This window comes from Motacilla alba, chromosome 19 (genome assembly GCF_015832195.1).
Source record: "Motacilla alba alba isolate MOTALB_02 chromosome 19, Motacilla_alba_V1.0_pri, whole genome shotgun sequence".
NCBI lineage: Eukaryota > Metazoa > Chordata > Aves > Passeriformes > Motacillidae > Motacilla > Motacilla alba.
Window position 1 is genome coordinate 1930186 of NC_052034.1, and position 24680 is coordinate 1954865.

At 44.6% G+C, this 24680-nt stretch overlaps 1 protein-coding gene across 12 annotated transcripts in view; it reads left to right on the top strand.

Moving 5' to 3' along the window:
- The first annotated feature begins 1365 nt into the window (after positions 1-1365).
- Positions 1366-24680, top strand: part of BCAS3 (BCAS3 microtubule associated cell migration factor) — a 297010-nt gene continuing 273695 nt past the window's right edge. For 5 of the 12 annotated variants that reach the window (XM_038157805.1, XM_038157806.1, XM_038157804.1 and 2 more), the window contains exons 1-7: positions 1446-1559; positions 2928-3020; positions 6471-6525; positions 7905-7977; positions 8924-9030; positions 16141-16222; positions 23097-23169. In XM_038157805.1, coding sequence (XP_038013733.1) covers positions 2950-3020; positions 6471-6525; positions 7905-7977; positions 8924-9030; positions 16141-16222; positions 23097-23169 — 461 coding nt within the window. In that variant the 5' untranslated portion in view covers positions 1446-1559; positions 2928-2949. Of the gene's footprint in view, positions 1560-1584; positions 1740-2927; positions 3021-6470; positions 6526-7904; positions 7978-8923; positions 9031-16140; positions 16223-23096; positions 23170-24680 lie in introns of those variants that run through there. The other 7 variants (XM_038157812.1, XM_038157809.1, XM_038157808.1 and 4 more) reach the window with 6 other exon arrangements.

Below are 24680 nucleotides of genomic sequence, written 5' to 3' on the forward strand. Positions count from 1 at the left end.
GAAGCAAAATTTAGGTTTCCATCTAATTCTGCTGCACTCAGAAATGTGAGCCCCACTGCAGTTTCCTCAAGCAGTTATAAACTTGGGTTTCTCCACATTTTGGCTTTTTTTGTTTTTAATCTTAATAAGTGAACCCAACTCTACAGTTTTTCCTGAGGAAGCTGCTGGATGATGGCCAGGATTAACTGCACTGGACAGAAAGCATGTTTCATCCCCTGCTGACAGAACCTGGCAGCACTTTACTCCTGGGTATACTCTGCCCACCTCTTTTATCATTTGACTTCTCTGGAATAAATACTCAAAGCTGAGGCAGGGCAATTTACACCTGATAAGTTCACAGAGGCTCCTTTGGTAAGATCAAACCTGAGTTCCAACTTTTTCTTGCGCAATAAAGCTGTGATCTGTGCAAACCTGCTCACAGGCACTTGGTGAATGCTTTCAGTCACCGGTTCATTCTTCTGGAATGTGGATGATGGTGTCGTCACAGGAGTCAGGTGCATTCCCAGAGCAGGTCACCCCCTCCTGACCTGGTGCCACTGTCTGGAAACCTGAACCAGGGCCCCGTGTGTCGCCCTGAGGCAGCTGGGCAGTGCTGGACACCTGTAAACATAAATCACACGCTGGGCTGGGCTGGAGGAGAACTTGTCACCCACGGGCGGGGACACCTCCCACTGTCCCAGGCTGCTCCAAGGCCCGTCCAAGCTGGCCTTGGACACTTCAGGAATCCAGGGGCAGCCGCAGCTGCTCTGGGCACCCTGTCTCACCTCTCTCACAGGGAACGATTTCTTTCTAGGATCAACATCTACCCCCTGGCAGCGTGAAGCCATACCCTGTGTCCTGTCACTCCAGACCCTTGTCCAAAGTCTTTCTCCATGGCTCTCGGAGCCCCTTTGGGGCTTTTGAGGCCGCTCCTCAGCCGTGTCTCCAGCGCTGCCACAGCACCTCCTGCCCCTCAAGAACCTGCGCTGTCCCTGAGCTCTGCAGCCTGCAGACGTTCCAGCTGGGGGACACCTCGGCTCCGTGGCTTTCCCCCTGGCCGGCACTGTCTGCCTGCGGCGTTCTGCTCGTTCCGCACCTTCTACCGGCTGCCCCGAGCGGGTCCCGCCCTCACGGCCCCTCACGGCCCCTCAGGGTCCCTCAGGGTCCCTCACGGCCCCTCACGAACCCTCACGGCCCCGCCCACCAGACCCCGCCCTCCACGTGACGTCACCGCGCGCGGCACCGCCCTCCCCTCCCCGCCAATCCGGCCCCGCCTCCGCGCCCCGCCCCTCTCCGCCCCACGTGCGCGGGGCCTGCCCCGGCGCGCGGCGGCTCTCGCGAGATCCCCGATGTAAACAAAGCCGCGGGGCGCGCGGCGGGGGGGGCAGCGCCGCCCGCCTTTCGCCGCCCCGGCCGCGTCCCGCCGCGCCCCGCCCACCGCCGGGCAGCGCGGCCGCCGATTGGCTGAGAGCGGGACGCGGCCCGCCCCCGGCGCGCTGCGATTGGCCGCGGGCGCGGTGCGCTGGGTGTCATTGCCCGGGGGGTCCCAAACAGTGTCAGTGGCGCCGGGAGCCCGGCAGGTGAGGGCGGCCCGGGCCGGGGCCGCGCTCGGGGCCGCGCTCCTGGCAGCGCCGCGGCGGCTCGGAGCGGCCTCACGGGGAGGCCAGGCCGGGCAGCGGCCGGAGCGGGGGGCGGCGGGCAGGGCAGGCCCGCCCGTGAGGCCTGGGGGACCCCCGGCAGCTGCGGGCGGAGGGTGCGGGGTGCGCGGCGAGGGGCGGCGGGGAGGTGGGCGCGCTGCGGGAGGCCGCGGCCGCGCTCAGCGGGCGGCGGCGGGAGAGAGGCCGGGCGGGTCGCGGTGTTTGGTGTGGAGTTGCTCAATAGCGGCGGCGGAGGGTGCCCAGGCCGGCCCGGCCGCTGTCGGGGCTCCGGAGGGTCGGGCGGCCCCGCTGGTGGCCCGAGCTGAGGCGCGGCCGTGCCGAGGCCCGGCCCTGGAGCTGAAATCGGTCCCGGGGCTCGCTTCCCCTCAGGCCGGGCTGGCACAGGGTGTTGGCGCTCAGGGCACGGCAGGGGCGGGTGTCCGTGGGGTGATTTCATCCTTTCCGTGACATTTCGCCTGTCAAGGTTCCTCGGCGCGTGTGTCAGGCTGCTGTTGTGCTGCTGAACGTTTTGTTATTAATTGCTGTTTTGCTGCTAATTTCCCAGTGGTTGTCCTGCCTCCCTTAATGGGCTGGCCCTTGCCGAGTGTGGCCTGACGTGAAATGATGCTGATAACTGATACCATCTTGGGGATTTGGCTTTTTCTTTTACTTTGTGAACAAGTTGGGGGTGGGGAGACACCACAGAGCAGCCAAGAGGGTTCCCTGAAGGGCTGGCTGGGATCTGTGGTGCTCCTCAAGTGCTTTCTGCCTTTAGGAATGTACACAGAATTTTCCCCTGGAGAGCAGAAGTGTGAAGGAAAGCTTGAGGATGGCACATAAAGCAGTAGAATGTGTGAGCTGCAATGTAACCCATGTTTTCAAGAGTACAGTACGCTGCAATTGTGATTGCACGCTATTTTTACATTATTGTTTTCTGAGACAGCAGCCCATTAGGAAATAGTGGGTTTGTGCAATGGTGATGACAACTGTGTACCTGTACCACTATCTTCAACCCTGGAATCACAGAGTGGTTCGGGTCGGAGGGCTCCTTAAAGATCATCTGGTACAGTTTGAGATAATTCCCCGCTTTATCGTGCAGCTCTGTGGGGTTTGTTTTTTCGTGCTCACAAACCCTCCAGGAGCTGTAGCGACTGAAGAAGTTGCCCCCTTGGTGCATGATTTTCTCCTTCTCATTAAAGAAGCGCTGCAAAGCGGCCTGGGGGTGTGTGGAGGTGAACTTTCTCTGTCTCACCACCACGGAGCCGTGTGATAAGCAGTCCCGTGGCAGTGGCAGTAAAAGTGCTGTGTTAGTTGCAGGTGCGTGCCCGGAACGATGGCGACAGAGTCCCCGCGCCGCCCCAGCCGCTGCACTGGAGGAGTGGTGGTTCGCCCTCAAGCTGCCACGTAAGAACCTTCTAGAAGAACAGCCCTTGCTGAAAAGGCGTTGGTTTTCTTGGGGAAGAGCCCAGCCTGGGCTGGTGTGGGTTTTTCCCCCCAAAGGCAGCTTGTGCTGACGCTGCGGTTTTGCTGCGTTCGGCGCTGTCCAGTAAAGCCAACACGTGGCATTTGTGTCTCCCTCAATGGGATCCCATCCTTTGCCGTTGCACACCAAAGTTGCACATTTAAAAGCTGATTACTGCAGAGTTTTGTTGTTGTTTGCCCCATTTTGCTGTACCAACATTGCAGTGATGCCAGCTTCATCCTTAGGCCACAGGGATGTGCCACGTGTCATCCTTTCTTGCTGCTCTTTTAAACACCTTGTCCTTATTTAATAAGAAACCTTATTTAAACACCTTATTTAATAATAACTGAATATATTAAAACATACAAAACTTGTCTCATAAGCCCTCCAGGAAGAAGAACTTTGGATTTTTAAAATTAAATTTTATTAAAAGAACAAGAAAAAAGGAAGAAGCTCCATCCTGGTCAGAGCACCTGACAAACACTTTTTGTGCCTGGGCATCCTGATTGTGAGCACATGGGAATGCTTTCATGGCAAAAGAGCCTTTTGGCTGTAAGACAGCCTGGGAGATTGATGGTCTTTGTCTGTTAAAGGAGTTTTGTAGCAATTTTTCTCTCTTCCTTGGTTCATGCAGCTGCAAAGTGGCACCATGTGGAAATGTCCACTTCGGGGGGTGTTACTGTGCCCTAGGAGATAACTCTGTGTTTGCAGAAACAAGATTCACTTCATTTTTATTGAAGAGCACAAGAAACTGTTGTAGCACAAAAAAATTGTGTTAGAACTTTGTCCTGCAGCCATTTTTTTAACGTGGCAGAATTCCTCCACAAATGCATTTCCTCTCTCTAACAACATTTTCTTCAAAATGTGCTTTAAAAGTATTATAATAGAAAACCACTGTGGGAGGTTGATTGTCTGTTCTGAAGATGATTATCCCTTCTTTTTTTAAACGTGGTGTTTTGTTCTTGAGGTACCTGTTTGGGCCTCCAAAATTCACCTTTTTGGTGAATCTGTGTGTGCTGAGCACTCAGCAGCATTCTGCTGCTCATTAAAGGAAGATTGGTTTTATTTTTTTTTTTTTTTGTGGATTATGTTGTTTTTAACCCCTTTAAAGACATCTCCCTGGAATTTTTTTCAACTTTGGGGGAGATTTAGAGCACACGCTCTGAATAAAACACCTCCCAAACATCAGCTTGGGTTCAAGATGTGCTTGGGGAGAGGGGAAAAAGCGCACTGCATGAGCTGGACCATGGAGGCAGCATGACTCTGGCTGCTTGGCATTCCCAGGGCAGCCTCAGACACTGTGTTTACTCCTCTACCTGTGGCCAGGCATCTTAATAAAGGTGTGCAGGGGCAGCTTGGGTGACCTACATAAATCAGAGAAGAATCAGCACAGAAAAAAGCCACAGCTTGTTTGTGAGGCCTCAGCCTAAAGCTGAGACAGCCTGGGATGCAGAAATCCTGGGAGGGCTGGTTTGGTCGTGGGCTGGAGTAGGCTTTCTGGAATGTAAAACTTCATATTTTAGATTTATCTCCGTTTTCAAAGAGGTGTTGCAGCATTTGCATCTTCTGTATGGTTGTGTGTGGACCTGCATTTTCAGTGCCAAACACTCCTGTTTTTATTAAAACAATCTTGCACAGCTTCAGGAAAAAAGCACCTTTGGCCTTGCAGAGTTCCTAATTTACAGTTCTCCTTTGTTGCTATGAGAAATCTTGAGTTGGCACAGGAAAAATTGCAACAGCATAAAAGTTAATTTCAGAGCTGCCAAAGCTGTTGCCTAAAGAAAACCTGAAGGCTTTTCTGAAGTAATCTCAGACTTTCTGAAGGTAGCTCTTGTTGCCAGCCTGTCTCAGGTGTTCCTCGTGGCTCAGAGCACCAAACTCCTGCAGGGTTTCAGCACCAAACTCCTGCAGGGTTTCAGCACCAAACTCCTGCAGGGTTTCAGCACCAAACTCCTGCAGGGTTTCAGCACCAAACTCCTGCAGGGTTTCAGCACCAAACTCCTGCAGGGTTTCAGCACCAAACTCCTGCAGGGTTTCAGCACCAAACTCCTGCAGGGTTTCAGCACCAAACTCCTGCAGGGTTTCAGCACCAAACTCCTGCAGGGTTTCAGCACCAAACTCCTGCAGGGTTTCAGCACCAAACTTTTTCAGGGTTTCAGCACCAAACTCCTGCAGGGTTTCAGCACCAAATTCCTGCAGTTTCAGCTCCAGCTTTTTCAGGGTTTCAGCACCAAACTCCTGCAGGGTTTCAGCACCATCTGTGTGCTGCTCTCAGCCCACGCTGTGCTTACTGAGCACTTACACAGGGACTCACATACAGGGATAGGTTGCTCAAAGCATTGCCTTTACTCTGCCCCAACAAATCTGTCTTGCACTTTAAACCCTCCCCAAGTGATGCTGCTGCTGAACTTCTGTAGTTTTTGTAGGGTAGTTGGGACGAGGGAGGAGATGAGAATTTTGACTCTATTTTTCAGAAGGTTGATTTATTATATTATTGTATACATTATATTAAAAATGTTAAATTAACACTATACTAAAAGAACAGAGAGAAAGGAATTATTAGAAGGTTAGACAAGAATAGAGTGGAATGAATAACAAAAATCTTGGGACTCCTAGAGAGTCTGAGACCAGTTGCATCTTTGATTATTAAGTAGAAACATTTAACATAGACCAATCAAAGATTCACCTGTTGCATTTCACAACAAATAATAATAATTTTTTTTTCTTTCTTAAAACCTCTCAACTTCTCAAGAGAAAAAAATCCTAACAAAAGGATTTTTCATAAAATATATCAGTAACAAACTTCCAGCAAGGGGTAAGCTTCCCAAGCTATAAAATCTTCTATCTGGAAAGATAAATAAATAAATAAAATCTCATCTGGAAATGCCTCTCCTTGCTATTAGGGAAGCTTTTGTTCCATCCCCTGCCCCTGAGCACTGCCAGCAATGTCCATCATGCTCAGGAGCTCTGGGAGTTTGTTTGTGCCACCAGGAGAGCTCCAGTCATTGTTTAAATCCTCATTTTCGTGTTTCATTTCAGTAGAAAAATCCTGAGGAATGATTTCCAAATCCCTGTTCCACTTCAGGCCCCTCTGATGTGGAGAACATGGCTTATTCCTTGAATTTAGGTTTTAAACTTCCCCCCGAGCAGTTGTTCCATCAGCAGGTATCACTTGGCTTTTTCAGACTTTATTACTCTTACTCAGTCCTTTCATAACTTACGGGCCACAATTTAAATTATCAGAATTTGGCAGTAAAATGAAGTGCCTGCATTGCATGTTTAGTATTCTCCTATGTGCTAAAGGTTGCCCATTCTTCCTTTTGCTGATCTATTTTAATAATTCGTGGCCATTTCTGACCTCCTTTGGCTGAAATTCTCCTTCTGTTTTCCAGGGAACAGTCCTACATGGAAAGTGTTGTCACCTTCCTCCAAGATGTTGTGCCACAGGTAGGGTGTGGATCTTTAAAACTACTTTTTTTTTTTTCAGTGCACAAAAAAGCAGTGTCAGGAATCCTCACTCTGCTTTGTAAATTTATTATTTAATAAATAAATAAATAAAATTGAAATGTTTATTTGTACATTTTAATTTTTAAATGTTTATTTATATATTTTACTATATTTCTATATAATAAATATGGCACTGGGATGGTTCCCTCCTGGCTGCCCACGGGCCTCCCAGCAGCAGAAGGGAACTGATTTTGTTTTACTCTCAGGGAAATCTGTAGTCCCTGCTGGAGGAGCTCTGCAGCTGAGTGTAGCTTCAGGAAATGATCCTGATTCTGATTCCAGGGAATGATTTAGTGTCTTGTTTCCTCATGAATTTCCTCTTAGGGATCCCCAGTGCATTTATTCTGTAATGATACAAAACCAATGCCCTCAGTAATATCAATTTGTGAAATGCATTTTGGACTCAGGGTTAAAATGAAACAAAATGAAAGTTTCAGTTAAGAGATTGCTGCATTCCACAGCCTCCCGTTCCCCTGTCTGGTTAAAGGACGAGTCTGTGTTTTATTTTCCACATCAGCTTGCCTTGGGAGTGTGAAATGGGATTTGTTTTGAAAAGTGAACCCCACACTTCTTTCTTACATTTGTATTTTTAGCCCGTGTTGTTGCTTTTCTGCCATGTATAAACTGATTATACAAGACGTGTTCATATTTAATCCCAAATAGTGCTCAGTATTTTGTCATAATTCCCTTGAAGTGATGCTGTTTCTGCTGCTGCTCACGTTCCTGCTCCCACAGCTTCTCCTGAGGACTGTAAAACCTCCAGGCTGGAAGCACTGCGACTCTCACTCCACAATTCCTTCTTGTATCTCATCTTTTTATGGGAATCTGCAGAACACAGGGCTGAAACATGGATCTGTTCCCCTGGAATTGCAGTTTATTCTCTTTTAAATGGCTGCATTAAAGTTGTCACAAACAGAGCTGAAAGGTGTCAGTAGTATAAACTGTGGAGTAAAGGCCTCTTTCTTTCCTCAGTCTGGCTTACAAAGCTTTAAAGTGAATTAAAGAGAATTTTAATGATAAAACACCTCGTGTGAGAACTTCCAACACTGCTGAAATTAAAGACTGCAGAAGGCACTGTGTTTAATTTTATTAACTGCCCCTAAGCCACGTGGCATTCCTTACCTGCCCCAGATTTATTGTTACAAATATTTTGTCATTCCTCCGTCAGTGAGTGATGTTCAGCAGGGCTGTGTGGTGTGAGTGCTGGTGACAGTGAGCTCCATGGATCATGTTTGTGGGTTTTAATACAACTCCTTCTTACAGGGGGAGAAAAACCATTTGAAATCTTCCTTGTTTCAACCCTTTTGCTTTCTGTCCAGGCCTACAGTGGAACCCCACCAGAAGAAAAAGAGAAAATTGTCTGGGTCAGATTTGAAAATGCAGATTTAAATGGTATGGCTTCATTTTCTCTCACTTGTACTTGTGAGTTTTGGGTCCACGTGCAGTGATTCCAGTCAGCTTTCTCTGTGCAGAATAATCATAAACATTATGATTTTCTTGAGTAAAACCCCTGTGAAATGACATTTTGAACCATGAGAGAATGAGCAAAGCTCACTGAAAGCCTGGAAGCATCAGAGACTGAGAAGATTTATTTGGGGTGGGGAAAGAGGATGTTTCCAGGCCCAGACAGACGAGGCTGCATAAAATAAATTTAAACACCACGTGAAGGATTCTGAAGAATATTCTAAGGAGTTTTGGTATATGAACCTAAAAAGGGAGTGCCCGAGATTTTATAAAATATAAAGGGGAAACAAACCCACAAGCAAACAAACCTTAACTGGCCAAAGATGGCCAAAAAGCCACACAGATGTTATAGATAATTTCTAGTTTGATAACCCTGATTTGGGTTCTCTCCCACTCCATCCCTAACCTTCCTTTAAAAAATAGATAATTTCTAGTTTAATAACCCTGATTTGGGTTCTCTCCCACTCCATTCCTTACCTTCCTTTAAAAAAATAGATAATTTCTGGTTTAATAACCCTGATTTGGGTTCTCTCCCACTCCATCCCTAACCTTCCTTTAAAAAAAGGACCAGGGATGAGCAGGTGGAAGAGCTCAGGTCTGAATGGGGAATCATTCCCCGTTTTCTCTTGGACCAGGCTGTTATGCTGAAAATTTTTCTCCATCATTTTAAATGTTGAAGCTTTCTCTTTGTGAAACCCTAGCAGTGCTGTTTGCAGGTGCAAATAGAAAAGGACACGTTTCAGTGTTGTTCCAGCATGGAATGTAAAGCACCTCGGTTGCTTTGAGTTCTAACAATTGAGGGAACACCATCTAATGTGGCTGAGAGCTTGGTCCTGACTTCTAATAATGGCTTTGCTGTTGAAATGTCCTTCAGATACCTCCAGGAATATGGAATTCCATGAGATCCACAGCACTGGGAACGAGCCCCCGCTGCTGCTGCTGCTGGGCTACAGCGATGGGATGCAAGTCTGGAGCATTCCTGTGAGTTCAGAGCTCAGCCCCTCCTTCCTCCTCCTTTCCTCTGCCCATTTCTGTTCCAGCTTTAATATTTCACCTGGAATTTCTCCCGTTGGAGGGGAAAGAGCCAACACTCCCAGCAGTGTCTCATGGATTGTGTGTAATTTGCTTATCTTCAGATAATCCTGAGCACAGCTCAAACACTTCAGTTCTTGTACCTGCAGATTTTTGAGGGCTTTTTACACATTATTCCTGCTGAGTCCATTTCCAGACTCGAACTGGGAGCAGGGTTTGCCATTCTGGAATAGTTTCCAGCCCCAAAACAAAACTGGATTTTGTTTTTTAGCAGAAAAGAATAAGGGTTTAAAAACACCTAACAGGGTTTGTTTGTCCCAGGAACACCAGTGTGACAGTATTAATGGTATTTTACAATCACGTGTTTGCTATGGACGTGATTTGCAGTTTTAATTTTATGAAGGCCTCTGTGTGCACGTGGGTTTGATTTCAGGCTGTCATCCCCAGCCCCTGGTTTGTGCTGCAGAGTGGTTTATGGGCACGTGGTCTTCATTTGGGGAATTTCCCCCCAGTTCCCTCAAAAGGAGAGAATAAAGTTGAATACAGTCGGTCATAAGATTCTGAACTTAAAAAAGCAAAATTGCTCACAACACCTTATCCTTCAGAATAAAGCAGAGAGAGTGGAGTTCTTTCCCTTTGTAAATTACTTTTTTTTTTTAAGAAATGTGTACATTTTACAACTTTCTGGTTAGATATGTAGAATGTGTGTTTATATACCAGTAGCTTAGAAAATAATGTTAATTTTTACAGCAAAAGTTCAGTTTATTTGAGTTTTATGGGTGTGGTAGGGCTTTTCCCCTCTTTATTGCATCTTATTATCCTCTTGATTGCATCTCGTTAGCACGAATCAGGAAATAAGCTGATGAGGTTTTATGCTTGAAGGGATGTTTGACAGAAATGGAGTGAGACCGAATATACTTCGCTAAATTTCAGGGTTTTATAACTGTTTATTAAAATTTAGGAGCTTTAACTGAAACTTGGGGGGATTTCAGCCAAAAATGGGATTTTCTCTCGCGGTGCGTTCCACGAAGCGGCCACACGGGGGCGCTGGGACACCGAGCTAAGAGCGGCAGCGCCGCTCATCAATCATTAATTGATTAATTAACACACCCTGGGCATCACATCGGCTTGAGCTCAATTATCCTCACAAAACACCCTCTTTTACCCAGCTGAAGTGTTTTTATCCGAATGAACCGGTGATTTCTGCTAAAAAAAAGGGAGATGTGTTGCCATGGATGGATGCTTTCATTTTTCTTTCTTTTTATTTTCTTTTTTCTTTTTTTTTCCCTCCTTGTGTCCAACTGAGCCACAAGTTAGGCCATGGAATACCTGATTTTGCCTTCTTTTTATTAGGACCATACAGCCAGGCTTTTTTGGTTTTTACCCCAATGTATTTCACTTCTTCATCATTCCTAGCTTTTGATAGTATTTACTATTTCAGGAAATATATCAAAAATTAAGTTGCAGGACAGCTTCTGTTGGTGTTGTTCAACCTTTGCAGAAGTATGAGCAGGGGGGAAGTGCAGTGAAATGGAGAAAATGCCAAATGTGGAAATATTTTACCGTGCACCTTCAGAATGTCAGCTGTGGGGATATTGCATCACTTTAGCAGCCCTTCATTTGTGTTTTCTGTGAAATTCGGAGAGCACAGCCAGGGAGGTGCAGCTTGGACCTGGACACAGTGCTAGAGCAGTGCCAGCGTTGGAATGGCTCCTCTGTCAGTGCAGATTTTCACAGAATAATGATCTTTAACATCAGCTTTAAACATCTTTGCAGAGCAGGGTTTGTATGTCCGAGAAATTCAGAGGGAAAATCAACTGGAGGGGTTTTTCATAAACTGGAGGGGTTTTTCATAAACTGGAGGGGTTTTTCATAAACTGGAGGGTTTTTTTTCATAAACTGGAGGGGTTTTTCCACATTGTTGCTTCTCCTTTGTGTTCTCCCCCCTTGCTTAGCTTGAGCACAATAAAACCTGGCAGCTATGTGATTGACTTAATATTTAAGAGCTTATTTGGCAACACTTTTTTGTGCCCTTTGCTATTACACAAACCTTCCTTCTTGGCCCCGCTGACTATTTAGCTTGTAATTAAGCAATGTTATTCCAGCTAAGGAAAAAAAAAAACCAACAAAAAAACCCCGACCCTGCATTCTCCAGCTTAATCTGCAAAAGCAACAATCTGACATTTATGTGCAAATCTCCTCAGGAAAGTCATTATCTGTAGCATTGTGCTTTTTTATTCCTACAATTGGCCCTCTATTCAGCGCTTAATAACGTGTTGCAGGCAGCAGGGGTTGTGCCTGAGTGATTATGAAGTGTTTATGACAGCTCCTAAGCCCACACTCCTGCTAATGGTGCTGCACGGCCTTGCCCACACCTCGCTGCCGTGTCTCTGCGAGTGCTTTCACATTAACATCTCCTCCAGGAGGATCTTTGGAGCACGAAAGTGTGATTTGCAGGATGGGAGATACCATTAGGGCTGCTTCAAAGGGCCGGGCTGCGGGCTGGGGGAGCACAAGGTGTCCATCCAAAGGGCTGCGCTTTGATCTCTGCTCTCAAACGGGGCTGGGAAGGTTAAAAGTGGGCTTAAAATACTCCTGGCTAAGTGGGGAGGAATCTGGGAATACACGAGGAGTTCCTGTTTGATAATGGTGCTGTGTTTTGTTTGGAATTTGTTTTTTTGCCTTGCTCCCAGTTTCGTGTTTCAGAGACAACTGGAGCTGCTTTCTGCCTGATGTGGTTTCCAAGGATCTGTTCTGGATGTTCCTGGTCAGGGAATGCACGTTGGCTGCTTTTTTTTTGTTTTGTTTTGTTTTTCATTGTAGGCTGGGAGTTTCAGAAGTAGAAACATCATCTTAATGTAATGATTCTTGTGACAATAAAAAAAGAAACTGATCACATCCCAAGCTGCAATCCTTCCTCTGTCCAGAGCTCTTTCTAGAGGGAACCACTTGCATGTGCCCCTCAGAAAAATGGAGTAAAGACCTGACCTAGCGACCCTGAAAAATGTCTGAGGACTTTGCAGAGCTCCTCTGCAAATCATTTGCTGAGGCTTTGGGGTTTTTACACTGAGGAGGCACCAGGGTGCAAGAAATGTGGTTTTACAAAACTTCTGATTCCATTGGCACTGCCGTAATTTAAAGTACGAGGTGCAACTTCATCCTCAGCCCAGCCACCAGAGTAACATTCCTTGAGCATCTGAGCTCTTACAATCTCCAGATAATTACAGAGATCCGCTTTGAATGGAAAAGCTGAGTGAATTTCTAAAGTAAAGTGATAAAATTTGTTCATTTTCTTCCAGTCCTTCTTTCTCAGCAGCAGCATGACTGAAAGTTGCCTTTAACCCATGTGCAGCAATATTTGCTGGTAGTATCTATTAATTGCTTATTATAACATCATATCATGATATCTTGATGTTTAAAACATACATGAGAATATTTAAAAACAACCTCCTGATCCTTCCCTTTTCCTGTTATACATTCCCCAGTTTCCATTTGAGTTCCAAACTCCATTTCTTTTGGTGTATCTTTGGCTTTTTTTTTTTTCAAATTTTTTTTTTCACCATGTGAAAACCATTTTCTCTGGTTGGAAACTATTGCTTGTCCTTGGTGTGAACAAAACTTCCTTTGTTCAGGTTTTTTTTTTTTTTTAATGTGTGCAAACTGGTGTGCTCCAAACAATGCAGCTGTGGCATCAGAAATGACCCAGTGCTGCAGACTCCTGGGCTGTCATGCTTTAAGCAGTAGCTCAAGATCTCTTTAAGTGGAGGAGAAGATTCTTCTTCCTCCTTTAATGAAGACATTTTTGGGGGGTTTGAATCCTTTGCTTCCAGCCTTCCCTGTAGGTCTGGGAGTTGTGGTTGATGCCAGGTTTTGGGAAAGCTGAGATGTTCTACCAGAGCAGCTTGGAGCCCTCATTTTGGATTCCCTCTTCCCTGCAACGAGTACCTGAAGCTGCTTTTACAGCTTAATATCCAATTCTTGAAACCTGTTTGGAAATATTCTTGGCTTTTGGAATGGGAAAGAAAAACTTTTAAGAGCTCTGAGAGCTGCCACGGGGACTTGCTACTTAGCTGGATCCAATCCAAAATGGCAGCCACAGCCTCGTTTCTCACAGGTGCTTTTTGAAGAATTTAGAGCTCTGTTTTCAATTCATGAGCTCTATTTATGTTTTGTCTGTGCGTGTGAGACTGTGGAGCTCCAGGGACTGGCAATGGGATGTGGAGCCTTTGGCTGGGAGGTGCCAGCCCACAGCTGACCCCCTGTCCCCTCGGGGTGCAGCTCCTGGTCCCCCTTGTGTTCCTGCTGGGGTGAGTGTCCCATTCTCAGGGTTGAGCACTGAGATAAGGGCTGGAGTGGCAGAAGATCAGCATCAGAAGGTCTGGCCACACAATCTGTGTCCCCCCAAGGAGGTGCTTGCAGGCAGGTTGGATCTGTGTGGCCTCAGCAGTGAAGTTTTAGCCATGGATGAATGAAGGGCATTAGCATTAACCACAGTTAATTCAGGGGTTTATAAGTCTGCAAACAGCAGAAGCTTCTGGTGGTGGTGTTGTTTGAAAGAAGTTAATTGGAATTCAAAGAAAATCTTGAACTGGAAGCCCTAATGCATTTTTCAGTGCCCAGCAAACCAAGGAACAGCCAAGCTCTTACTAATTCATGGCAGACACAAGATGCAGTGTCTTCCATGAGTCCCTGTCTGAGCAGGACAGTTAAGGACACACAGCTTAAATGCCCTGGAAAAGCTGTCACTTTGTGAGACTACGCTGGATTAAATATTGGTATTTTTATGTGTTGTAGTGTCACATCCAGAATTCTTGGAAACTTCATTTTGTGCCTGTTAGAGAACTTGAATTTTCTTTACAACGAGATGCTGGTGGTTGGGTGGCATCTTGTATTTTTATTACAAAGCCTCCAGTGGTGGTGTGTCTTCAATTTGATCCTTTTTAGCTCCCAGGAGTCAGCAAATGCTGAGCACTTGTGCTGTAGAGGCTGAACCCAAACCATTGCATGATTTAGAATGCTGCAGGGACTGAGCAACAATCTCAGTGTCTCAAAACAGGGGCTAAATACCTCTAATTTCATCTTAGTCACTCTTGGATCCTGTGCCTTTTGTTACTCCATTTAACCTTACTTTCTGTATTTCCCCCCAGTATGAAAGAATAAATTATCTTTAAATAATGAATATCAGTAATTCAAAAGTTACTGCATTGTATGCATGAGAAGAGCTGGGCTGGGATTTCCACGTTAAATGCTTCAGTACAAATAAACTTCATTTATATTTGGACATTTCTAGCTTTTCTTTGCAAGTCTCAAGTTTAAGCTCTACCAGGTCTTGGCAGCCCAGGCTGGATAAACATTCTCCTGGAGTTCAGGATATTTAAGAGCAGAACCTGAGTTAAGAAGGTTTGGCCCTCTCAGCGTGTCTTCCTTTGGGGACTGGAACTTTGTTTGAAGTAGATGGGAGCTGGGGCTGGTGTGCTGGCAGGGTTCAAAGGCACAGGGAGGTGTCAGAGCTGTTGGGATATTTTATGGGAATCACTCCTTCCGTACCTTTGTTGTGCTGGTTCCTTTCCCTCTTGTTTTCATCCCTAGCCAGAGATGTGCATACACGTGTGAAACAGCATTTGCATGCTTTGGGGGAAAATCTTTAATTGCCAATAATAATAGTTCCCAAACCTTCTGTTTTTCTTCTTTTCCATTTCCTCCTCTCCCTTTGCATAGAGCTGCTGTGTTCCAGTGGACAGAAAACGTGCTGCTGTCTTAATTTCCTAAATCTCTTTATTACTCTGTTCCTCTTTCATTTTCCTCATTTTCTGCTTAGCTGTGCTCTATGTTCTCCTGAGCTGTTTTTTCTGGATACAGATGTTTTCATCCAGAGGCTTTTTTTTTCCCCCCCCCCCACTGCACTCCAAGCCCATGATCAGTTAAAAGCCATCAGCAAACCTTTAGTGAGTTGGTGTCATTAACAGTGGTTTTAATTGACAAACTGCTGGGCTAAAATGCCTTAAGATGTTATTTCCCCACATTTGTGTAGCTTGTGTGTAATTCCAGGCTTAACAGGGAGAAGCAGCAGTTCTCTGTATTGTGTGCAGAATGGTGGCTTAGCTCTGTAGTAAATGGCATTTTCGAAGTGATTTTGTTTATAATTGTGCTTCGTGGGGTGGGTTTCGTTCTCCCCATGACCTAGAGCAGTGATAATAAATAACCAGGCAAGAGTGGATGTAAGCTGAGAGCCCGGAGTACTGTACTTGGGATTTGCTGGTCAAACAGTAGGAGTATTTTAACTTTTTGGACGTGTGAGCTGAAGTGCAGAAAGAAATGGAAACAACCATAAAATGACATTTCCAAAAGTTCACTTGAATTTATAGTTTATTGATTCCTAAGAACCTTATTCCAAATCATGTTCTCTTCTGATATTGTAAGCTGCTTGTTTGGCAAAACGTTATGCCAGCCTTGGCTGTGTTCTGAGGCTCATTACATCTGTTTTAAGTTGTTGGTTAGCTGGAAATGAGCTCCATAATGTTTGCCATTTTCCTGCAGTTTGACGTTCCATATCGGATCCATTTCCAGGCAGTTATGAAAATACATGGAGTGACCATTGCAGGAAGTCTGGAAATTCATCTTAACTGCTTCTGGTTTAATCTTTTCAACATTGCCATCAGTGACAGGCTTAAGTAGCTTGACCACCAATTTTTAAACGTGGTTTTCACACCTGGTGAGTTTGAAATGAACCAATGTATGAAATTCTGCCACCTTTTTCCACCCATGTTTGCCACTCTTGACTGATTTCTGGTGAGCTGGCATTTTCCTTTCGAACCATGTGAAATGTGGGATAAATTCTTGTGAATTTTGGTCAGCTTCAAGTCTTGTTTCTTCCAAAACCCGTGTGGTCATGAGCAGTCAATTCAAGACTTCTTATTTATATTTTCAATTAGAGAAATAGCAGTGGTTGCTTAGGCAGGGTGTTACCGATATACCTCCCTACGATGCCTTTCTACCTACCTTCTTAGCCGTTGCAGAGCTGTATTTTTGCAGGTGTAAATTGCTTTTTGGCCTTTGCAGATCAGTGGGGAGGCTCAGGAGCTGTTCTCGGTGCGCCACGGGCCGGTGCGAGCCGCTCGGATCCTGCCAGCTCCTCAGATCAGTGAGTACAGCCCCAAACCCTTCAGCATCCACACGGCTCCTTCAAAAGGCTGCTGGTGCACCCCAGTTCAACGGACAGAACGGGATTTGTGCTTTGGGGTGGCACTGGCTTCTGGTTTGTTCCATTTCTCCTTGTTTTACGTGAGCTTTACTCATTTGACCCTTTCAGTGGTTTACATTTTATCATCCCTAGAGAGCAGCTCCTCTCTGCCTCTGCTTAAATACTATTTTATCAAATTCCAAACCAAGCTGCTTAATTTAACAGGATTCTTCCAGAAGTTGAGTTAACCCTGAGAAGAACTTGCTGCAAAATCTGAGCAGCTGTGCATTAACAAGCAAATTCCTCCAAAAAAATTACTCTGTTCCATCCAAACCCATTCTAATTGTTGACTTCTGAAAGAACTGTGTGGGTTTAAATTAAATTGGTTGTTTTACTTTGTGGATGAAAAGAATGTATTTCTAGTATGACCAAGGTGTTTGGGGACTATAGGTTAGAATACGAGTTTTGTGTCTGGGTTAGAATTTCTAGTAATTATTTTATGAATTAATTAATAACCTCAAAAAATACAGCCTAAAATCTTATTATTTAAATGATTCGTAGTAAATTGTACTGATTTTGTGTGTTTCTAAGAAAGTAAATGAGGAATGCTTAATGGACATACTATATATTGTTCTGGGGATTTCCTGAGCAGAGGAATATAGAAAGTATATGTGGCTGTGTAACTATGGCAGGTTAAACTAACTTAGAGTAAAATACTTCCCAAGCTTTTATTCCATTTACTGGAGCCCTGCATAATTCCCAGCGAGCTGCTCTCTTGCTGTTACGTGTGCCATTGGGTGATGGTGTCTGAGCCCCTTCCTCTCTAGAAGGAAAAAAAAAAGGAGAAAGAGAAGTGGAAATGAAAATGAGGTAAATGAATTGAAGAACCTGAGAGTTCTGTTTTTTTCTGGTATTAAAACAGATTTTTGATTTTTCAATCAAGTAAATCACCCTCATGAACCCCTTCAAGCAGTTATTGTCTTTCTGCCCCTAAATTCCATATATTTAGCATCTGACAATGATAGTTGTTACATTAGAAAACTATTCAAATTAGCTCATATTAAATTAAACCAAACCTTTTAAAAACATGTTTTGGTCTCTTTTTACATGGCTTGGTTTAAATAAATCTTTGATTAAAAGTACATGAATGTATCATTGACCAGTATCTGGAATCAGATAAAAGTAAAGCTGTAATAAGAGGCCTTAGATAACTAACTCATGAGCTTTAATGATTCTGAACGAAATAAAAGGAATTTGTAAAGGAGAAGCTGATTACCATCAGCAGGCTCAAACACTGTTTTACTGTAAAGCTGTAAAAAGGGAATTATTGAAAATAGGAGTCTCCTGGTGGATGGATTTGGCACGTTCCTAGAAACAGATCTGAGCTGCTGATAAGCAGCTCATTCCCAGGTGTGAAAGGAAAGCTCATGGCTTTGACTTGGTGACTTTACAGCAGCAGAACTTAATAGTTTGTCAACTATTTCATTAAAAACCTGCAGCCCTTTGATGTTAGATCCTCTGCCTGGTGGTGTGCCTCGTGGCATAATGGAGCCTTGTTTCAGAGGCATTATTTCATGCAGGGGATCTCCTGCAGCAGGTCCTGGTGCTGCTGGCAGCAGGAGCCTGGGTAGGTTTGTTGGCTCCTGGAGCTGCTGGGGCTGGCATCTGTGCTCTGCTCTGAGCCACAAACCTGGGCTGGCCCAGCTCTGCTCTGAGCCACAAACCTGGGCTGGCCCAGCTCTGCTCTGAGCCACAAACCTGGGCTGGCCCAGCTCTGCTCTGAGCCACAAACCTGGGCTGGCCCAGCTCTGCTCTGAGCCACAAACCTGGACTGACCCAGCTCTGCTCTGAGCCACAAACCTGGGCTGGCCCAGCTCTGCTCTGAGCCACAAACCTGGGCTGGCCCAGCTCTGCTCTGAGCCACAAACCTGGGCTGGCCCAGCTCTGCTCTGCTCTGAGCCACAAACCTGGGCTGGCCCAGCTCTGCTCTGCTCTGAGCCACAAACCTGGGCTGGCCCAGCTCTGCTCTGTTCTGAGCCACAAACCTGGGCTGGCCCAGCTCTGCTCTGCTCTGAGCCACAAACCTGGGCTGGCCCAGCTCTGCTCTGCTCTGAGCCACAAACCTGGGCTGGCCCAGCTCTGCTCTGCTCTGAGCCACAGACCTGGGCTGGCCCAGCTCTGCTCTGCTCTGAGCCACAAACCTGGGCTGGCCCAGCTCTGCTCTGAGCCACAAACCTGGGCTGGCCCAGCTCTGCTCTGCTCTGAGCCACAAACCTGGGCTGGCCCAGCTCTGCTCTGAGCCACAAACCTGGGCTGGCCCAGCTCTGCTCTGAGCCACAAACCTGGGCTGGCCCAGCTCTGCTGCATCACTTGGATGTCCTGCTCTGCAGCCTGGAGGAGATGGCCGTGAGAAATGGAGGGACTTCTGTAAATAATGCTGATCCCCCCAGATATCATCCCCTCTCCGTGGTCAGGTCACACCTGCCAGGGCCTTCAGTAGCCAGGGCTTTAATTATTCTGTGCAGTTTACAATAGATATGGCCTTTTACAATATACATATATATATATATATAAATATATATATATGGCCTTTTTGGAGACTGAGGCTTTGCACTGTGACCAGATTTTGGGCTTGCAGAGCTCACATTTAGACTATGAGAGCATCTCAGTCTGGACTCTGGCAGTGTTAGGGACGGGAGTTCTGAGCTGTAGTACCTCTGAGCCATCCTTGGCTCTTCTCCACTTCAGGTCTGGGGCTGGGCTGGGCTTGGGGCTGTTTCCATGTGTCCAGGTCTGGATTTTCTGTCAGTGCTGAGGCAATGATACATTTATTTCAGTTACCTTTGTTGTTCTTTCACCTACAAAATCAGAATATTGATGCTTTCTGAAGGAAGTCAGTGCTACAATCTCCTAGTTTTTATTACTTATCCCAGGTCATTTTACAAGCCCCTGGCCAAATACCTGCTTTGCCTTGTGCTGAACCATTTGTCAAGGTAGAGCTGCATAGTTTAAAAAATCAATCAAGAAACTCAGAAAGCCAGAGGAGCAGCTCCGTGTGTGGCAATTCCTGCTCAAAGGGGTGACAGGCTGGTGTGGTGAAGTTTAGATCAGTGGTTGTCTGTAAAACCCATTTCCATGTTTCAGCATTATGAAAATAAATTCCTCCAGCGAGCTGAATTAATTTATTGCCATTTTCTAGATTATGCTGCTTGCAGAAAGATGATATAATAGCCCTGCATCTCTCAGTGAATTTGACTGTTCACTCAAATTGACTTATAAGTGGGGAAAAAAGCAAATAAAAAAAGGAAATAGAAAGAATTTAGAGGTACTAAAACCCATTGAGAGTTGAAATATTGCAGCAGATTTATCCCTGTTCTCCACCGCTTCCGTCTTTGATGTTGGTAAAATGAAGATTGGAACCTCAAAAGCTGACTCAGGTTTATGTGCAGGTACACTTCAAGAGCTCTAATGTTTAGGTTGCTTTCTAAAGGAAGGCAGATGTGAGCTTCGTGGATGTTCAGCCACTTGGGTGGTTCAGTGGTTTGAAATCCCCAAAAAGGCCAAAATAATCCCAGGTTCTGTGTGGTGGAGGGGCTGGCCCTGCTGGATGGACAGGCAGGCTTGGGGTGGTTGTGCAGGTGTGTGTCTGAGTTCTGCTGTTCGCCCACTGTTCCCTGGGGTTTTTGGGATAATAATGAATGGGAATGTCTGTGGATTATAGAAATTACAGACTGGAATTCTCCAAGTAAGTCTCTTTTAGAGAGATGATGGGAGAATTTTGGGGTGCAACACTGTAAAGTCCCAATTTCTTCCAAGCTTTGGCCTGACCCGTGTTTCCTCATCAGATAATAAATGAAATAAATTAATTATTTCACTGTTTTCTGGTGCTTTAGACCCGTGCACCTGAAACTTTCACCCAGCTGGGCTGAGAGGGAACTCCAGCCTGGGTCATTCCCAGGTACTGCTGGGCTGCTGCAGGACCCCAAGTGCCACAAGATTTCCAAGGAAAAGATGGAAAGGAGAGGGGTTTAGTGGAGCAGAGCAGCACTCATTGTTAAATGGGACTGATCGTGGAATTACACACCAGGCAGATCCACTCCGTGGTGCCTCTGAGCCCTGCTAAATAGGTCAGAGTGTGAAATTGGTGCAGCACGTTTCCTCCTGATGGCAAACCAGGGGCATTGCCAGAGTTCTGAGCAGCCCGGGAGTTCCTGTGACATCCGCTGGGCTTCATTTTCATTCTGCACCAAGATGTGCTGGTTTTGGTGCCGTTGGCACTCTTTTTATTGGCATTATTGAGAGGCCTTAGCAGGCCCTGAGGTCCCAGTTCACAGTTTCATCAGCAGGACAGGGGCTAAGCTGCTTGGAGCTTAGCAAGGGTAACCTTTTGACTTCATAAACTTCTAAATGTTGATTTGTATGAAATTTCATTTAGCCACAGAGAGATTTTTGTGCCTTTTTTTTTTTTTTCAATTTTAAGCACACTAACTGAAGCGAGGTTTTTAAAAAACCCAACCTATCATTTAGCTAAATGGAGCTGTAGATAAGGTGGTGCCTTGTTGGCAGGAAGGGCAGTTTTCATTACTTTAATTGTGTGATTTGTCAGGATTTCCAGCATTTTATAAATGCTGTAGTGTTATATGACAGAGTTAAAAGGATTTAGAATAAAAGGAGTTTAAGAAAAAGACTTTGCAACAGGATTTCAATACTTTTTGTATTTGGGGGGATTTAGAGAGCTGTTTTTCATTTCAATTTTGTTAAACACTGTGTGTGCAGCAGGTGTGTGCAACGTCAGCGCCTCGCACATGCAAATAAACACAATTTTACAAATGAAAATTAATCCAGCAGAACTTGGGGGATTAAATGCCACCCCAGACCTGGGAGAGGCTCCTGCCTCCATTAGAGCCCAACACATGTCGCTGTGCAATCTCATGGATGGGACAGCTATTAACCTGATTTAATGCCCTCAGAGGCCTCCCAGTAATGATCCTTTCCTGCACGATTAATATTTACATTCTGAGAGTACTGAAGTAGAAAATGGATTTTTTAAAATTGAGGGTCTCGAGTCATTATAGACAGAAATGAGAACTTTAAGCACCTATTGCAGAAATTTTGCAGATCTGTGCTGTGGGTATTAAATCTGGCATTGCTTTTGATTTTGGGGCACTTGATTCCTTGGGCTACCCCCCCACGTTTTTCCTCCTTTTTTCCCCTTCCTGGTCATTAAACTAGACCATTAATAAACATCTGAATTTGTGTCTCTAATATATCCTAGTGAAAAAGAAGGAAAAAAGTAGAGTTAGATCCTTCAGGTGAAATCCTGGCTGCAGTTAAATCAGAGTCAGCAGTGCTGGTAGTCAGCATTTCACCCTCGTGCTGGGAGCAGAGCAAATGGAATTCAGCTGTTACCTGCATTGAGGGAAACAAATTGGTTGCCAGACTCTTAAGAAGACTTTTATGTTTCATTTATCAATTTACAGGTCAGTACATACAGTACAGGTTTGACTCACCAAAGAGCTTGAAATAATAGGAATAAAAGGAAAATACATCTGGCTGGTTTAGGTTATTTGTAAAGCTATTGTTGATGGTGGAGTTATTGATGTGATCCATTTGACTTTATAAATACCCAAAGGTGTAGGAGGGAAGATTTTTCCTTGTACAGTTGAGAGGACTCAGCAGTGTTTGTTACAAATTAAATGCATGTACCTGAGTCATTAATAATTAACAGTCTGCTATGTCAAAATGTATATTGTTAATTGTTGTGCCTTTCTGAATAAATGATTTCGTTTTGTACAGCACTATTCAAGATTTAAATTTTGAGCAGACTGTATCACTAATATTCTTTAGAGATCAAAGGGTTTGGTGTATAATGGAGAAAAAAAATCCATTATTCACCACACATGTGCAGACCTAGAGACAGATAATGAAAAAGGCAAAGGTTGAAAGAAAATGGAGGAAGGTTAGTAGTGGTGGTGCTGGTTGTTACTTTGTTATTTAAGTTGGGTAGGAACATACCCTGGAATTCACTTAAACATTGTTCACAAGCAGAAGTGAGATTTTTTTTTTTCTTTAAAAACTCAATTTTAGTTTTATTTCTGTTTACGCAGCAGTAAAGCAAAGTTCTCCAAACTCTTAAAACCCCATTTTAAGAAGTGAGGCGTCTCTAACAGTCTGCCTGTGCTGGGGTGGAGGTGTGACTGAGCCTGGGGCACAGCAGGGCTGGTCCCTGGTGTGGGACAGCATCCCAGGGCAGGGACAGCCTGGCACAAGCCAGCTCTGCTGGGCTCTGCTGGTGTCAGCACCCCTAGAAGGGGATGGGATGGGATGTGCTGGAGGAGTTGTGGTTCCACTTGGAGGTTGTTTTCTTAAAGGTTTGAATCTCCTGCTGGTGGAACAGGTTGACGTGGTTTGGATTTCATCTCCTGTTTTCTTGGGCACGGGGCAGGGGCTGCAGGGGCTGCTCTGAGGTTGGCACTCCTGGGTTCCATTTCTACAAACTGGAAACCAAGGTGTGAACCCAGGCAGGGCTGCAGAGAACTTCCTAAAAAACCATGAAAAGTGAGCAAGAGCCACTTGTTTCAGTCACAGGATCCCAGCCCTTGGGGGATGAACAGAAAATCACTCCCAAGGCCTGGCCACGTTTTGCTGCTTGTGTTGTTTCTCATTTTCATCTCTCACAGCTCTGGCTGTAATTTGAATTTCTGTCCCTTATCTTGCACAAGCTGGGAGCTCTGTGTTATATTCAATAAATTGGGCCCCAACCTGAGCTTGGAAACTGTACAAACAGCACATAGTGATTTGCTTTTTTTTTCCCTTTTGTTTTCCCTCTTGCCAGGTGCTCAGAAATGTGATAATTTTGCTGAGAAGAGGCCTCTGCTTGGTGTGTGCAAAAGCATTGGATCTTCTGGGTAAGAATGTTTTTGTGGATGAAAGGAATATATAAATGGTATTGCCATCTGAAAAGCCCAGCAGATGACATCTTTAAAGCTTTGTTCCTTTCTTCTTCGTGGGATAACACTGGGATGTGGTTTTAAACTATTTTTTTGGTGTGTCAACATATATTTTCCTATAACTTAAGCTTTTGGAAAGGAATAAAAAAGAGACTCTTGATATGAAAGAAATAAAGAGGTATTTTAAGTTTATTTTATTCTCAGTGGAATCACAACTTTATGATTAACCTTTTCTCATATTTATCCGGGTCAGAATTATTATTGTGAAGTGTTTAAAGTAATCTCTGTGTCTTAAAAAGTAATTTTTCAAGCAGCAAATGAATTACAAATACCAAGCATTTCATTGTTGCAGCCACTCACTGCATTAATACACATGTGTTAGCAGAATACATGTTAAACCTCCTTCCTTGAGTTACAAAAATCAGTTTACAGGCTTGTTTTGTGCTCTCTCCAGAGCTGTTGTATCGCTGCTCTTATAAAAGAGGCCCTTGAGATATTTTATGTTTGATTCAGACAATGCACAGGATTTATATCTCTACCTACAGGAAAATATTTGCTTTTCAGGGGTAATCCTCTACACAGCCATTGAATGGCTGAGCAGTTGAAGTAAATCTTCTTACAGTTGTAAGACTAATTCTGTGCCACACCTTTTTCAATTAAGAATTTAATCACTGTGTGTGTGAAGGAAGAACTGTCAAATCTTTGCCTTTCTCTGCTATTACTGTGTTAAATTGCAATATTAATGTTACCTGCCTTAAATGTTTGGATTAAAATCCACATGAAGCAGAGAAGTGATTTTTTTCTTTTTGTATTTATGGTGATTTTTCTCCTTTTCTTCCCTGCCCTGTAAGTTTAACTATTTATAAATTAGAGGTGCAAATACTGCTCTGTCTTTATCCAAACAGTCTATTTATATATGTAAAGGATATGTTGATTTAGTAAAAATCTTCCTTCACAGTCTTGTTTTAGAAGCTGAGATACCTAAGAAGTGAACAGACCCTGAAGATAATTATTTTCATTGTGTTATTTTATTCCTCTTAATGGAAAATAATTCAAAGATTCTGGGCACTTTATGCTTTCCTCAGAAAAAAGCCCCTCTTTTGTTTTCAACACCATAATATTGTCATTTCCAAATAATTCTTTGTTGTTAGCATTATTAATTAACTCCCGGGTGAATTTCCTGATCATAGATTTTGTTTTCTGTTCTTGTATGTGATCATTTCATACTCATCAACAAGATGGAGCTTTGGCCTCATATCTGATTTTCTGGTACACACATTTTTGTATTTTAAAAGTCACATTTTTCCAGCTAGTAAAATGACTGAAATGTTTCACAGGGGGGTTGGCCTGGATGATTTTTAAGGGTCCCCTTCCAACCCAAACCAGTCCATGATTCACTCTATAATCTTTTCAAAACAATTGTTTTCACAGCCCCCCAAAAGATGCAGTCCTGACACAGAAATGGGAAC